The sequence below is a fragment of the Pseudonaja textilis genome, chromosome 14 (genome assembly GCF_049901715.1).
Source record: "Pseudonaja textilis isolate UNSWEBS1 chromosome 14, rPseTex1.2, whole genome shotgun sequence".
Taxonomy (NCBI): Eukaryota; Metazoa; Chordata; class Lepidosauria; order Squamata; family Elapidae; genus Pseudonaja; species Pseudonaja textilis.
This window is the reverse complement of record NC_142003.1, coordinates 5,810,844-5,826,447: the sequence shown is the minus strand read 5'-3', so window position 1 is coordinate 5,826,447 and position 15,604 is coordinate 5,810,844. Positions and strand designations below refer to the sequence as shown.

General features: G+C 43.3%; 2 protein-coding genes across 2 annotated transcripts; one reads left to right on the top strand and one right to left on the bottom strand.

The window, feature by feature from the left end:
- Positions 1-210: 210 nt before the first annotated feature.
- UQCRC2 (ubiquinol-cytochrome c reductase core protein 2) lies at positions 211-10,673 on the top strand. Its single transcript, XM_087912733.1, has 14 exons — positions 211-302; positions 1,926-2,009; positions 2,110-2,259; positions 3,015-3,079; positions 3,562-3,618; positions 3,768-3,892; positions 4,822-4,919; positions 5,484-5,541; positions 5,648-5,743; positions 6,037-6,236; positions 7,321-7,401; positions 7,604-7,680; positions 9,424-9,577; positions 10,455-10,673. Exons 1-14 carry the CDS (start codon positions 267-269, stop codon positions 10,536-10,538), a joined length of 1,365 nt encoding a protein of 454 aa, XP_087768859.1. The 5' UTR covers positions 211-266; the 3' UTR covers positions 10,539-10,673.
- Positions 9,530-15,604, bottom strand: PDZD9 (PDZ domain containing 9). The gene is made up of 4 exons (XM_087912739.1): positions 15,445-15,604; positions 13,904-14,093; positions 12,454-13,328; positions 9,530-9,942 (listed from the first exon to the last, which is right to left on the bottom strand). Exons 1-3 carry the CDS (start codon positions 15,602-15,604, stop codon positions 12,779-12,781), a joined length of 900 nt encoding a protein of 299 aa, XP_087768865.1. The 3' UTR covers positions 9,530-9,942; positions 12,454-12,778.

Below are 15,604 nucleotides of genomic sequence, written 5' to 3'. Positions count from 1 at the left end.
CCTACAACCGGACGTTCTTGCCTAGGACTCGATGCTCCCCTCGATTCAAACCGGGACGCTCTAGCCAAACCCACTCCCCGTTAGAAAACCCCACGTAACCTTCGAACGTCCCCAGCTCTATGGTTCGGCGCCGGAGACCGAAGGGAAAAGAGGGACGCCGCGCGGGGCAGGCAGGGAAGGCCGACCGTTTCCGCTGCCGCTTCCGCCGCTGCCGCCATCTTGGTTTCCTTCCTCGGGAGGGTCGGCGCTCGGCGGCCTCGGCGGCGATGAAGCCCCTTCTGGTGCTGGCGCGGTGCATCCCCGTGAGTCCGTTTAGCCGGCCGGGGGGAGCGACCCAACCGGGCAGGCTGAGGGGATCTCGAGCCGGGCCTGGAATCCCCCACGCTTTCCCGGGGGTGGAATCGACCTTGAGCGGGTCCTTGCGGCGAAGGGAGCGGCTGGGCAGGAGGCGATTGAGGGAGATCCGAAGGTCCTTTGGTGTGCCTGAGGCCGAGCCCTGGTTAGCCTGTCATGGCTGGGGCTGGGGGAGGTCGAGAGGTCATCGGGCTGTGCCCGCGGGGGGGGGGGAGGAGGAGGAATCCCTGCAGGTTGAAAGCTAGCAGATCTCGTGTGTGTGTGTGTGTGTGTGTGTGTGTGTATTTGTGTGTGTATGTGATGTGTATATGTATATATATATGTATATGTATATATATATATATATATATACATACATACATATACATATACACACACACGCATGCACACATTTATATACACACACATAACTGTGTGTATGTATGTATGTATGTATGTATGTATATGTAGTTTTGAATGTATTGACTGATAGCAAGAATTGTATTTGCACAATATCGGAAAAATGAGGACACTCCAGCAGATGAGGATGTAATTCAGAAAATATTGGACTCTGCTGAGATGGATAGATTAACAAATAAAGGACAAAGAAGACACAGAATATTACTTAACATGGAATAGATTTTAGGAGTGGTTATAGAGAAGAGGAAGTGAGGAGAAGAAAGATGACTGCTATGTATATATGTTAATATTACTTTTTGTTCGTCCTTTGCTTTTCTGTAAATGATATGTCCTGACATTATACTGCATTCAAAATGTTTATGAATAAATAAAAATAAATAAATAAAATAAAAAGAAAGCTAGCAGGTCAGGGAGATAGACGGGTGGGTGTCAGTCAAAGGACGTACAAGCGGAGAAAGAACTGCACTCCAAGTGGACTGGCACTTCAAGCTCATTTTTGCCTTCGTGTTGCCACATTTGACTTTTCTGTGCCCTGCTGGAACTCTGTAAAAGAAATGATGTCTTGCAGGAGAATGGGTATTTAAAACTCCCTGCATTTTTGAATCACGTATGTTCTGCCAGGAGAAATTTAAGCAAAACATATATGCGTATATGTATGGACAGCATACGAATTGGATGTCCTGGTAATTTGGATAGATAGGTGGGTGGGTGGATGGATGTAGATTGACATATGTAGGTAGGTAGACGAATGTAGAAGATAGATGTAGATTGACAGAGATAGATTGATAGAAGTAGGATATAGATTTCTATAGATGTAGGTAGATGTGGATAGATGGATGGATAGCTAGATATAGATTGAGAGGTAGATTGATGTAGGTAGGTAGGTAGGTGGATGGATAGATGTAGACAGAGAGACAATACCCACACACAGACACAGACATGTAAAGGTAAAGGAGTCCCTCTCTTTTACTCCACTAGTCATTTCTGACTATATAGGGAGTGGTGGTGGTGGTGCTCATCTCCGTTTCAAGGCCATTGAGCCAGCGCTGTCTGAAGACACTTCCATGATCAGGTGCCAGAATGATATCACGGAGCACTGTTTTTACACACACACACACACACACACACAGAGATACACTCACATTAATCTCACATTTATACTCTCTTTACAGAAGAGGTTTTATTCTGTCCAGGCTGCACCCAAAATTAAAGGCTCTGCAGCACCCCGCGTGCAGTTACCCCCCGAGGAACTTGAGGTCAGTCTGAATTTTAAAATGCTTTGCATGTTGACATTTTGGTTAGCGGTAGCGTGACGTGAGTCGTGCACGGACCAATATCTCTTTATCCCAAATGCAGATTACAAAATTGTCAAGTGGCTTGGTGATTGCCTCTTTGGAAAACCATTGTCCAGTTTCTAGCATTGGCCTCTTCATTAAAGCAGGCAGTAGATATGAGACTTCCAGCAATCTGGGAACGTCGCATCTGCTCCGTCTTGCAACCAGCCTGGTAAGATGCTCTCTTTTTCATTTACATTTAGAAAATGCCTTTTCAGATTATTAAAGTCGAATGCACCAAAGAGGAATTTGAGGTTGGAGAATCAAGTTGGGAAGCAAAGAAAAATCCAGATAGCATGATGAAAGAATCTTTTTTTTTTTTTCTGGTGTTAAATAAAATGGCCAAAAGAGAAAAAATATAGAACAGTGCCCCCCAATATTTTGGCCACAGGTATCGTTTCCGTGGAGAGAGGTTTTTCTGTGGACTGGAGGAGTGTGGTTTCATGTACTGCCTGCATCCCACGGTCCCGTTTCGGGCATGCCACAGCCCGGTGCTTGTCCACAGACTGAGGGTTGGGGACCCCTGATATATAATGGGCCAGTTAGACAAATTGGTTGCCTGAGATGGCTATCAAATTCTCCCCAGCAATTTGGCCTCCAGAATTAGGAACTTTGAAGTGCATTGGGCTAATAATATCTCATTGTTGAGTAATTTGGAAATAAGTCTTGACAATAGGATGAACGGTTTTGCATAACACACTAGGTCAGGGTTAATTTCAGCATAACCTGAATAAGGTACAATTATGGATTAATTTAAAGTGCTTAAGACCAAATGTTGTAGGGCCATTTTTGCCATTTTTAAGTAATCTTAACATTTCAACATTGTATGTTACCAGTACCCAAGTTTGCCTTCCTTCAGAATTAGCATTAATACTGTTGATAGGTACAGCTCAGAATGTTAAACCTTTTGTCCCCTTCTTCCATCAGACCACAAAAGGAGCTTCTTCCTTTAAGATTGTCACCGGCATTGACAGTGTTGCTGCTAATCTCAGGTTTGTTATCAAAGGTTCACCTTTTTTTTTTGAAGAAAAAGGGAAATGGATTCTCACAAGCAGTTTACTTATAAGGTGCTTCTTTTTAATGAAAAGGCCTATATTTGAGTTTTGCATTTTATCAAACTGCTAAGGAATTTGAATAGCTCATGGCAGAGCAACTGAAGGCAGTGAAGGCTTTAAACAAAAACTGGAAGCCTTTCATATTTAATAATCAGAATTGAGCCTGTCATAAAAGATTTTCTGGATTTGCAGAGGGAATTTTAGTGATTTGTTTTGCATGTATTTTCTCAAGTGTATTGGAAGATGAACAAGTTGTAAGAGCTAGACTGTTGGTTTGATAATCTCCCCTTAATACTAGTGATGACACACGCACACATTGACATTCATTCATTCCACAATGTGGCAAATGGTAGATTTCAGATATTTCCGATATATTTTCTCTTCTGCAAGTTTCATGTTTTTGTTTTTCCTTTTTCTAGTGTGACTGCTACCCGGGAGAACATGGTTTATTCCGTTGAATGTCTGCGTGATTACATGTAAGCATCTAGCTGTGTAACAAACCCCCTTTTCAATTCATTCAATGAGCATTCTCCTTGACAAAATGGTGGAACATTTTTGTACTAATAGTTTTTCGGGTTTTTTTAAAAAAAATACATTGTGAGTTTTCTTTGCTTGCTTTATTTAGTGATACTGTGCTGGAATATTTAATAAATGTCACTACTGCTCCGGAATTCAGGACGTGGGAAGTATCGGAACTCACTCCCCGTTTAAAAATTGACAAGGAAATTGCCTTTCACATCCCCCAGGCCTGTAAGTGTCGTTTCTTTAAAGTTGGCTATAGTTCTTTAAAATGGGTGGGAAAATTGCCCTGCCACGACTCTGTTTCTTCAGAAATGAAGTGTTGCATGCTGAACACATGAGGCCACCCCTTTCGTTCTTCCAATTCCATTCTTTGCTTTCATCTTAATCTCCCGCTCTTTTAGAGCAAGGCTTTCCAAACTTGGCAACTTTTAAGACTTGGGGGCCTTAAACTTACAACTTTTAAGCCCTGCCGACTGGTGAATTCTGGGAGTTGAAGTACCCATGTTTGGAGAACTGGGTTTTAGACTGATAGAGGACATTGCAGAATTCAAACACAACTCTGATAAATTGTTCTTTTTTTTAGACTTAGGCCACAGGCGGTCTGTCATTCTTATTTTTTAAAAAAAAATCGATATGACATGCTTATTATTACAACAAGGTTCTGAATATATTTTAAAAGAGACCTACTAAGTTTAGTTTCAAAACTATTGTGCTCTCTGTGAGTGTCGTTGCTTTCAATCCATAATTCTTATTCCTTCCTATGATAAGTGTGGCTTGATTGTGCCTCGGCCTCAGTTACTAATTACCTATAGATAAGATTAAGTACCACTAATTCCCAGTCAGTATCAGTCATGTATGCCTTTGCTGGTTGGTTAAGCACTTGGAAGTGTTCATTTCTACTTTTTTATTGCAAAGAAAATCCTGTCACTGAGTTGAGACAAAATGGTATATGTAGCAACAGGATTTTTGTTTCGGTAGAACATAGCTTGTATACATATTATATTTATTTTTTATTGATTCCATTAATATAGCCGCTCAGATGACTGATCACACTGGTAACTCTGGGCAGTGCACACAATTAAAATAAGGAGGGTGGGAAAAGAGTCTTTTGAACTGCTTCATAATCAATTAAAAGTGTTTCCTTCTGTTTTGTCTAGGCATTCTGGAGAATTTGCACGCTGCAGCTTACCGAAATGCCCTGGCTAATTCTTTGTATTGTCCAGATTTCATGATCGGCAAAATTACATCAGAACAGGCAAGAATCTGAATGGTACTTTTACAGCAATGTACGTGGGGATGCTCTGCTTTGTTCATCCATAGACTCTGGCGAGGCAGGGCTTCAAATCTTGAAGGATTGGTTAGCTGCAGAATTCGCTAGGATGCAATGCAGTAATGAGTATCACCTCAGTAGTCTTTAAGAGGGATTAGATCAGACAGCAAAGTACAGGTAGTTGTCAGCAACCATTCCTAGTTACCGCAGTCTTGAAAAAAGTGGTTTACAATCACTTTAGTTTCATATAAGCTCTCTTGAAGGAGTGGTACAGTGGCCTAGAAGTGGAGCTCCCACCTCACAATCAGGAGGCTGTGAGTTCGATCCTAAGTAGAGGCAGATATTTCTCTCTCTCTCTCGGCACACTGAGAATGTAACTGCTGAACAAAACTCCGCATTGGTGACAGGAAGGGCATCTGGCCACTAGAACACTCTGCTAGCTCCATTCAGTTGCTCAGACTCCACCCCACAAGGGATTATTAAAAGAAAAAGATGATGATGATGATGATAAGCTCTTCTGAAGACTTTTTATCTCTTTCTTTATCGCAGTTGCATGCGTATGTCCAGAACAACTTCACTAGTGGACGCATGGCCTTGGTGGGACTCGGTAGGTAATCCGCCATTTCTTGTTTGATGCCACGCTGAGTTCCATTCAAGACAACACTCTTATCATTTTGGGGTGTTCTCCTTCTGACTCGAGTATCTTCTTGCAGGTGTCAGCCACGCCGACCTGAAACAGGTTGGAGAACAATTCCTTAACATTCGCAGTGGGGCTGGCATGGCCGGCGAAAAAGCCAAATATCGCGGGGGTAAGTTGCAGCCTTCTACCTTGGCTTTGCTCACGGGGTGCTCTGATTGCTGGGAATATTTGGGAAATCCAGTTCTGCTGGCTGAGGAACTCTGGGAGTTGAAGTCCACAAGTCTTAAAGCTGCCAAAGTTGATCGAGCAAATGTTTGCTATGGTCCGAGAGTTTCATGGAAGATTTCCTAGAATGCTTAGGAGAGAAGAGGAGTTGGGTGAAAACCAGAATCACCCCCGAGCAATCAGTATTCCTGTCCTTGGCATCCTTAAAACTAGACGGATTTCTCCTCTTCCCTTAAGGTGAAATACGAGAACAACAACGTGACAACCTCGTCCATGCGGTTGTAGTCGCAGAGGGAGCAGCTGTCGGAAGCCCAGAAGTAAATGCCTTTAGCGTCCTTCAAAATATCCTTGGAGCAGGACCTCTTATTAAGAGAGGAAGCAGGATTACCAGCAAACTTGTCCAGGAAATTACAAAGACAACTTCCCTACCCTTTGATGTAAGGACTGAAACTTTTTTTTTTTATATCAAAGGCATAGAAATCCTTGTATGTGTGTGTGTGTATACAGTATATGTACGTATGTGCGTAAAAGGCGCCTCTGTGGCGTAGTGGTTAGAGTGCAGTACTGCAGGCTACTTCTGCTGACTGCCTACAATTTGGCAGTTCAAATCCAACCAGGCTCCAGGTTGACCCATCCTTCCGAGGTGGGTAAAATGAGGACCCAAATTGTTGGAGGCAAAGAGGCTGGCTCTGTAAACTGCTTAGAGAGGTCTGTAAAGCACTATAAAGCCGTGTGTAAATCTAAGGGTTATTGCTATATATATGATCATTGTCTGTGAAATCTTCCTAATTTATGGCTGCATATGGCAAAATAACTCCAGAGCCTATTTTGCACTACAGGTAGTCCTCGTGTGGTTTTGGACTGGCACCTCAGGTGTTAAACAAAGCAGTCCCTAAGTGAAACTGATTATGATCTTACTTCAACTTCCCTTTGATTTTCAGACCTCAAACAATGAGGCATGGGAAGACTGTCCACAGAGTTACTTTTTCTTCCCTGTCATTATGATCAGTCACCAGATGAGGACTTTCTGTTGTCTCTTATCAGTGAATCTTGACATGTGTCCCTAATGGAGGTTCTCCATCAATTTTGCCCTTGGTTCAGGCCAGAGGTGACAAAATACCCCTTTCAGCTCTTGAATTGTATGGTTAGGATAGTGGTAGACTTCCGTTCATCGATCGTCAGTTTTAAAAGGTTTTTTTTACATGACCCTTTATAGACACCTTGCAATCCCGAGTGCCAATTAGAAGAAGCATTCCTCCTTCCCTCCTACAGGAGTAGCTGCATCTTCTAAACCCCTTGTAAACAATAGCGCACCGACTAAAAGAAACATGCTTTTCTCCTTTGGAAAAGGAAGAGATTCCTTAACATAAAATGAATTTGCCTAAATTTCATTGAGTGAGGATTTTAGGTTTATAAGCAAATATTTCATCTTAACTCCCAGTAGTTTGCAGTATTCAAAATAGGTTATGCTGGGAGGAAAACATGCTAGAATATGCTAACTGAAGCAGCCTTCTATCGCAGGTAACCGCATTCAACGTGAATTATTCTGATTCTGGTCTTTTTGGCATATATACCATCTCTCAAGCTTCAGTCACCAGGGAGGTAAGTTATCAGGGTTGACGTAATTCTAGATCCCCTTGGGGCCCGCGAGTTGGCTTGTACTCTCAAGTAGGTTCTTCGGGTGGGCGTGCCAAAATGTGCAACTCCTTTGGGAGGGATTTTAAGGGGGGGGATGGATATCTTTGAGGGTGGAGCACCTCTAGTTACTGCAGCCAGAAGTAATGTATTTCATATATGTGTCAAGGTAATCAAAGCCGCTTTGAATCAAGTGAAGGCTGTTTCCGAGGGTGGAGTTACTGAGGAAGAAGTGAAAAGAGCCAAGTAAGTTTCCCACCTCCCCACTCCCCCAAGATTGTTTGATTATACCGTGATTTTTTCACTCTCCAAAAATGTTGTGACTCCTTCTTTCTGTTAAGCTTTCTTGACTAACAGGTATGGCTATGTGTAATATAATTCTCTGGGTCTGTTATACCTTTATTAAGCTAGAGTAAAAAAAAAATCACAGCTTTCTGTATGTGTGAAACTTGTTCATCATCCAAAATGAACCATAAAGTGGTATTCAGTAGCCACTTTACTGAAAGTGATATTCATTTGTTTGTTTGAGTTTTATCCCTTTATTAATTCATAAGTAATCCAAGATGAACATATATAATATCCCTTCCTCCTTTTAGTTCCACAACAACCACCTTGTGAGGTGTGGGTTAGGCTAAGAGAGGGGAACTGGCCCAAAGTCGGCCAGCCAGCAGCATACACGGCTAAGCTGGAGACTCAAACTCACCATCTCCTGGTGATTGGCTCCAAATCATCCAGGTTTTCCTGCCTAAGGCAGGACTAGAACTCACAGTTTCCTGGTTTCTAGGCCAGCACCTTAACGACCTCACCAACCTGGTTAAATGCAGAACTTCCTGGTGTCCTAAGAGCATTGTCTGTCTGAGATTCTTAGCCATTGCTCCGTCAGTCCAGAAAAAATGAGATAAGTCGCCAAACAGTTAATTTGTTGTATTTGCAATCAATTGAATCATTTTTTTAAAAAAGGGAGCAAAAACACTTGTTATCCAAAATCTATTTATTGTGATTTTACAAATTTATTTGTGCATATACATTATTTATTACATGATTTTGCAAAGCACATGATTATGGCATTTTTCTCTTGGAGGTATTTTATTGAAACTTATTTTTGTTTCCAGTGCGTAAGTGAAATTTCTCAGATGGCTTCCTTCATGTTGCTTTCCTTAGAGAATCTCCTTAATGCCACAGTGACAGCCGTTTTAGCGTAACCCACCTCTCTGGATTCAACTGCAATACAAAATAAATGTGTGTAGAAAGTAAACAACTGACAATAATTGGAAATATATTCAGTTTTATGCTTAGCACACATGTTCCTCTATTCTTTCAGTATTTATCTCATGATCAGTTAATCTTAGCCCTGTACCATAGTTTTGAGAACTGTCAGCATTGTAGGAGCGATGCATTGAAAAGCTTATGAATCAAAACTGGATTATAAACTTGTTAACCGATGGATGGTCCTAATTCTTTGTGCCATTAGACCAGAGGTCTCCAAACTTGGCAACTTTTAAGACTTGTGGACTTCAACTCCCAGAATTCCTCAGCCAGCATAGCATAGCTGGCTGAGGAATTCTGGGAGCTGAAGTCCACAAGTCTTAAAAGTGCCAAGTTTGGAGACCCCTGCATTGAGATACCTGCACATTGTGGAAGGCATTTGTTGTGTATCTTAGACTCAAACCTTTCTCCTTAATTGGCGGTCCTAACTTGTAAAAATCAACATTTTGGTCAACATTTTTTCCTGTGGAAACTGTCCTAATCCTAACTCATTAAAATACAGTAGCTTGGTATGGCGTGTCCAGCCGTGTCAACTTTAAAACTTGTGGACTTCAACTCCCAGAATCCCAGCCAGCCATGCTGGCTGGGGAATTCTGGGAGTTGAAGTCCACAAGTTTTAAAGTTGACAAGACTGGACATCCTTGCTTTATACACTGAAGATATGCCATTTGTATGAATTGTGACCAGGCTGCCGTTCTTACTTTTCCTCCCGTTCCTTGACAGGCAGCAAATGAAAGCGGCTTTCTTCATGTCCGTGGAGTCCTCGGAAGGTTTGCTGAACGAAATTGGCAGCCAGGCTTTAGCATTGGGGACGTACGCTTCTCCGGCCCACGTGGTTGAACAGATTGACTCGGTGACCACTGCCGACGTTGTGAATGTAAGTCTTGCTCCAGTCCGTCGTTACGATAATGAGATCAGAAATCAAACGAAGCCAGGTTTTGTATCTTGCAGTTTGGTAGGCAGGAACCGGGGTCTTAATGATCTCCTTCATAAAAAGATCAACCATCCTCATAACGGGGACTGAATCCTGAATCGGGGCGCCCCCGTCTTCAGTGCTGAGGGACAGAGTTTGCTCTGAGATCCCGTCATGCCGATTGCAGCTACATTAGGCTGGTGCCTGTGGTTAATTTGCACACTCCAAAGTAAACGTGTCCTTATTGCTCACACCGTAAACAATAATTCTTTGGAATCGGGCACATTCTGCATTTGTGTCTAGTTTTCATGTTAACTGTCTTTGGAGGCCTGTTCGAATAGAAAAGAAGATAGAAATAAGTTAGCATCAGTTCACTGTTCTGACAGAAAGACGGCCTCCCTACAGGTAATCCTCGACTTGTGACCGTTTGCTTACAAGAAAGATACAACCACCCTGAAAAATGGAATATAAGCAGTCTTTGCCCTTAACGGTCACAATATGCTGGGGTCATGTGATCGCTATTTGCGACCTTCCCAGCTGACTTCCGACAGAGTCAGCGGGGGAGAGTCGGATTCACTTAAAGACTGCACGGTTCACTTAACAGCTGCTATGGTTTGTTTAACTACCACGGCAACAACAACAAAAAAGGTTGCAAAATTGAATGCAACTTGCTTAACAACTGCCTTGTTTAGCAAAGGGAATTCTGGTCCCGCTTGTGATCGTTCGTCGAAGACCACTTGTTATTTAAAAAGAGACTTAGAAGAGTATATTTTAAAACAAACAGGCTTCGCTAATTGTCAAATATGTTTCCCAACCAAACCTCCTGCTTATATTTTGCCAGGCGGCCAAGAAGTTTGTCAGTGGGAAGAAGTCGATGACCGCTCGGGGAAACCTGTCCAATACCCCTTTTGCTGACGAGTTGTGAGAAAGCAAAGATAAGGGTACGGCTGTAAGGCGAACCCCAAAGCCATCGGATTGATTGCTCTTCCCTGTGCTTTGGCTTAACAGAGTTCCATGTTCCTATACATACGTCAAATAAAGTGCAGAACTTGTACGCCAACGGAATGGCCAGCATTTTGTTTTCCAAAACTAGATTGCAGGAGTTGCCAGCATTGGTTGGACCGGGTTGTAAAGAAAGAAATAAGTGAAGAAAGTGAGTTCTAGCGTTAAGGTATATATAAACAAAGCTTCTGAATCTTGAAGGCCTTTGGAGTTAGCTATTTCAAAGAGAATTCTCTATATACACTGCTCAAAAAAATAAAGGGAACACAAAAATAAGACATCCTACATCTGAATGACTTGAAATATTCTTATTAAATACTTAGTTCATTACATAGTTGAATGTGCTGACAACAAAATCACACAAAAATTATCAATGGAAATCAAATTTAGCAACCCATGGAGGTCTGGGTTTGGAATTACACACAAAATTAAAGTGGGGAAAAACACTACAGTCTGATCCAACTTTGATGTAATGTCCTTAAAACAAGTCAAAATGAGGCTTAGTAGTGTGTGTGGCCTCCACGTGCCTGTATGACCTCCCTACAACGCCTGGGCATGCTCCTGATGAGGTGGATGGTCTCCTGAAGGATCTCCTCCCACACCTGGACTAAAGCATCCCCCAACTCCTGGACAGTCTGTGGTGCAACGTGGCGTTGGTGGATGGAGCGAGACATGATGTCCCAGATGTGCTCAATTGGATTCAGGTCTGGGGAACGGGCGGGCCAGTCCATAGCATCAATGCCTTCGTCTTGCAGGAACTGCTGACACACTCCAGCCACATGAGGTCTAGCATTGCCTCGCATTAGGAGGAACCAGGGCCAACCGCACCAGCATATGGTCTCACAAGGGGTCTGAGGATCTCATCTTGGTACCTAATGGCAGTCAGGCTACCTCTGGCGAGCACATGGAGGGCTGTGCTGCCCCCTAAAGAAATGCACTCCCACACCATTACTGGCCCACTGCCAAACCAGTCATGCTGGAGAATGTTGCAGGCAGCAGAACATTCTCCACAGCGTTTCCAGAACCTGTCACGTCTGTCATGTGCTCAGTGGGAACCTGCTTTCATCTGTGAAGAGCACAGGGCGCCAGTGGCGAATTTGCCAATCTTGGTGTTCTCTGGCAAATGCCAAACATCCTGCACCGTGTTGGGCTGTAAGCACAACCCCCACCTGTGGATGTCGGGCCCTCATACCACCCTCATGGAGTCTGTTTCTGACTGTTTGAGCAGCCACATGCACATTTGTGGCCCGCTGGAGGTCATTTTGCAGGACTCTGGCAGTGCTCCTCCTGTCCCTCCTTGCACAAAAGCGGAGGTAACGGTCCTGATGCTGGGTTGTTGCCCTCCTATGGCCTCCTCCAAGTCTCCTGATGTACTGGCCTGTCTCCTGCTAGCGCCTCCATGCTCTGGACACTACGCTGATAGACCAGCAAACCTTGCCACAGCTCGCATTGATGTGCCATCCTGGATGAGCTGCACTACCTGAGCCACTTGTGTGGGTTGTAGACTCCGTCTCATGCTACCACTAGAGCGAAAGCACCGCCAGCATTCAAAAGTGACCAAACCATCACCCAGAAAGCATAGGAACTGAGAAATGGTCTGTGGTCACCACCTGCAGAACCACTCCTTTATTGGGGATGTCTTGCTAACTGCCTCTGCTTTCCACCTGTTGTCTATTCCATTTGCACAACAGCATGTGAAATGGATTGTCCATCAGTGTTGCTACCTAAGTGGACAGTTTGATTTCACAGAAGTGTGATTGACTTGGAGTTAACATTGTGTTGTTTAAGTGTTCCCTTTATTTTTTTGAGCAGTGTAGCATATAAAAGGTAGCACTTACTTAAATCAGTGTGGTCATTTTGAAGTAAATTCTTCTAAAAGTGAAGGGCAGCTCTTTCCATTATTCTTCAGAGGCTGGCTTCCAGAAACTGCCTGTAAGAAAACGGATTGTAGTTTTCTTTTTCCTTTCTAAGGTGGTTTTCCACAGGAGAGTATTTTTAGTTTTTAAAAAACAAACAAACAAAAAACAGATGTTCACATCTCCACACAGATGAAAACCAGTTTTCAGTTCAGGGATAAGGGGTACAAATAAAAATCCAGTCCATAGGTCCAGAGAGGCGCCCCCAATCTTAGACTTAGGGGCAAAGATAAATTCAGGGGCTTCTCTACTCGAGTTCATAAGAAACGTTTTCGAGCCAAAATGCATCTGACACGGAGGAAGAAGATGATGATACCAAGTGTGGGACTTTATGTTTGGGCATAGTCCAATATGGAGAGGATGAAGATAAATATAACGTTGACATATCCAGCTCGCTTTCCGTTTCAAAATCCTTGTGGATCATAATGTCGCAACCGATGTCGGAACCCACGGTAAAGGTGTAGGTTTTCCTTTCAAAAATGTGCCAGTCTTTGGAGATCCATTTGGGTTGATGTTTGATGGAAAGTGAGCGCAGAGTTTTCACGTTACGGATGCTTTGGATGCTACGGATGCTACGGATGCTATAGATGCTACGGATGCTATAGATGCTACGGATGCTATGGACGCTACGGATGCTACGGACGCTACGGACAGTGCCCACTGACGAAGCTCTCACGCGCTCCGGTTCCTCGTAGCTTTCCTCACTGTTGTTCTTGCTCCCTTCAACCATCTCTTCGCTCTCGTTCTCTGAGTCTTCGCTGCTTGTCCAATTTTCTTCACTGTGGTAACTCTCTATGCTGAAATGTAGAGAGGATCAGTTCCAGTAGCGTATTACAAGCACTAACCACTAACAAACCACAATGCACAATCCTTTCTGGCTCTGGAGCAAGCCCTCACTGGGTTTCTCTTCTCTCTGGTTTCTCTAGTCACTCCGGGCTTCTCTCTGGGCTTCTTTCTGAACTGGGCCCATAACCTGTCAGAGTGCACACAGTGTGACTAGATGAGATAACCCAGGAGCAAATACAGTACACAGGTTTGTATTTACATATAGTGGTTTTATCCCTACAAAAGCATATATACATACAAATACTTTGATACAGGCCTTGAACGAACAGCAATCAGTAATCAGCTACACCACGGAAGCACGCATGGAGAGAGAGATACGCCCTCACATGGTCTCTCTTCTATTACAGCCTCTTAAAGTGGTAGCAGTCAAATAACTTTGCTGACTCATTGCTATCATTGCATCATCATTACAACATTAAGTATTACAACCTTACAGAAGCTGGTCAGCTATTAAATCATTACCCTGACAGTTACTACTGTTTTAGGGTTTATTTCCCCAAAACTTGGACAGATAGAAAACTCTTACTCTGTTGCAGGCCCTTTTAATTCAGGAATGTTCATGAGGGCAGTCTGCCACCGGCCTGGGATTTTAATAAAATCCCTGTAAATCTGGATTTGCAGAACGGTCCCTATGGGAACAGTGTGCAGGAGCTGTCTGAGTTCTCGCAAGGTCCAACCTAAGACGTTGGCGTGTCCGATTTTGAGTAGGATGTCGCCTGAAATGAAATTTTTTTTTAAAAAAATGGAATTGACCCATGATACTCTTAGCTGCCAATCATTGCTTAAGAAACGTAATTGAAAATTGCACTTCAAAATAAATTAAGAATTAGTTTCAATTAATCACAACACCACAATGGTTATGTGTTTGAAGGTCTGAAGAATAAAGTAATAAAGAGGACACATCCCAAAATGTTGACTGCTCAAAAATCAAGCAGTCCATCAACAAGCAGGTTGGTGGGTTGGGTTGGGTTGGGTTGGGTTGGGTGATTGGTTGGTTGGGTGATTTTCTATGCCACCCATTTCCCCAGTGAGGTGACTCTGAGCAATTTAATTGATTGAAATTTCTTGCTAGGACAAGCCCAGATTTTTATCAGCTGGTACTTATGGCACCTACTGGAGAGTCCAGCTTTTGTAGGAGGCCACATGTTAGACACGGTCTTCAACAGTAGGCAACATAATCTGAAGGGGTGGGGATGTTGGTTGTGGTCAGCTCCCTCTCTTCCTTCCTATGGCTATGTAGCTGACCAGTTGCAAACAACCTCTAGGAACAAAGGGTCTTTGGGACCGGGCTGATGGATCCTTGGGGTTTTCAAAGGGTAGTTGGAGGTGTGCCTGAGGTCATGATGGACCGCTCTACTGAGGCGATAGATCAATAGGCAATATTGCAGATTAGTAGCCTCTCCCCTTTCATGTATCTACCGGGGAGATTCAGGAGATTAAGTGGCAGGAGCAATGTTGGTGGAAAACCAGAAGCACTTCTGAGCAAACATGATCAACCAAGGGTTTGGTTGGCAGCCTCTATGGAGGTAATGAAAGAGGCACAAGGTAGCCCTCAACTCACAACAGTATTTAGTGACCATTTGAAGTTACAACGGCACTGAAAAAATTGACTTAGGACCCCTTTTCACACTTGGGACCGTTGTAGTATCCCTATGGCCATGTGATCAAAATTTGGGTGCCTGGCAACTCATTTAATGATGGTTGCAGTGTCCCAAAGGTCATGAGATCCCTTTTTGGGACCTTCCGACAAGCAAAGTCAATGGGGAAGCCAGATTTACTTAACCACAGTATTACTGACTTAAGAATTGCAACGATTCATTTAACAACCAGCAAAAAGGACTGTAACATGGGGGCAAAATGTCTCACTTTGCAATATAAATGTTGGGCTCAATTGTGGTTGTAAGTTGAGAGCTACCTGTCATCTCTCCTGGATAGTGACTGAGCATAGCTGATGGCGGGCTTTTTTCACACTTGGGAACTTAAACCCTTTTTCCCATTGTTGTAAATAGGTCTTCATCTTGTTACTGGCTTATATGGCTTCGAACTGGTTTTGTGGTCTCGCCTCACCTGCTTGGAGTTTGCCGTCTCTGGCAGCAGCACCTTTCTCTACCAGACCAGAAACTTGGAGATAAGGCCCATTCTGAATAAGTATGATACCTAGACCTTGTCCATCCATCTGAATGTTTGTCTTGATGGTTGTGCTCAAAGTATGTTCAGAATCCTCCAT

What these genes read in the sequence shown, in the direction of transcription:
- UQCRC2 (XM_087912733.1), top strand. Translation starts at nt 267, where the DNA reads ATGAAGCCCCTTCTGGTGCTGGCGCGGTGCATCCCC. An exon ending in TGCTGGCGCGGTGCATCCCC is followed by an intron (nt 303 to 1,925) that starts GTGAGTCCGTTT and finishes CTCTCTTTACAG; the next exon opens with AAGAGGTTTTATTCTGTCCA. An exon ending in CATGGCCTTGGTGGGACTCG is followed by an intron (nt 5,542 to 5,647) that starts GTAGGTAATCCG and finishes ATCTTCTTGCAG; the next exon opens with GTGTCAGCCACGCCGACCTG.
- PDZD9 (XM_087912739.1), bottom strand. Translation starts at nt 15,604, where the DNA reads ATGGAGGATTCTGAACATACTTTGAGCACAACCATCAAGACAAACATT. An exon ending in AGACGGCAAACTCCAAGCAG is followed by an intron (nt 14,094 to 15,444) that starts GTGAGGCGAGAC and finishes ATTTCATTTCAG; the next exon opens with GCGACATCCTACTCAAAATC. An exon ending in TTAAAAGGGCCTGCAACAGA is followed by an intron (nt 13,329 to 13,903) that starts GTAAGAGTTTTC and finishes TCTACATTTCAG; the next exon opens with CATAGAGAGTTACCACAGTG.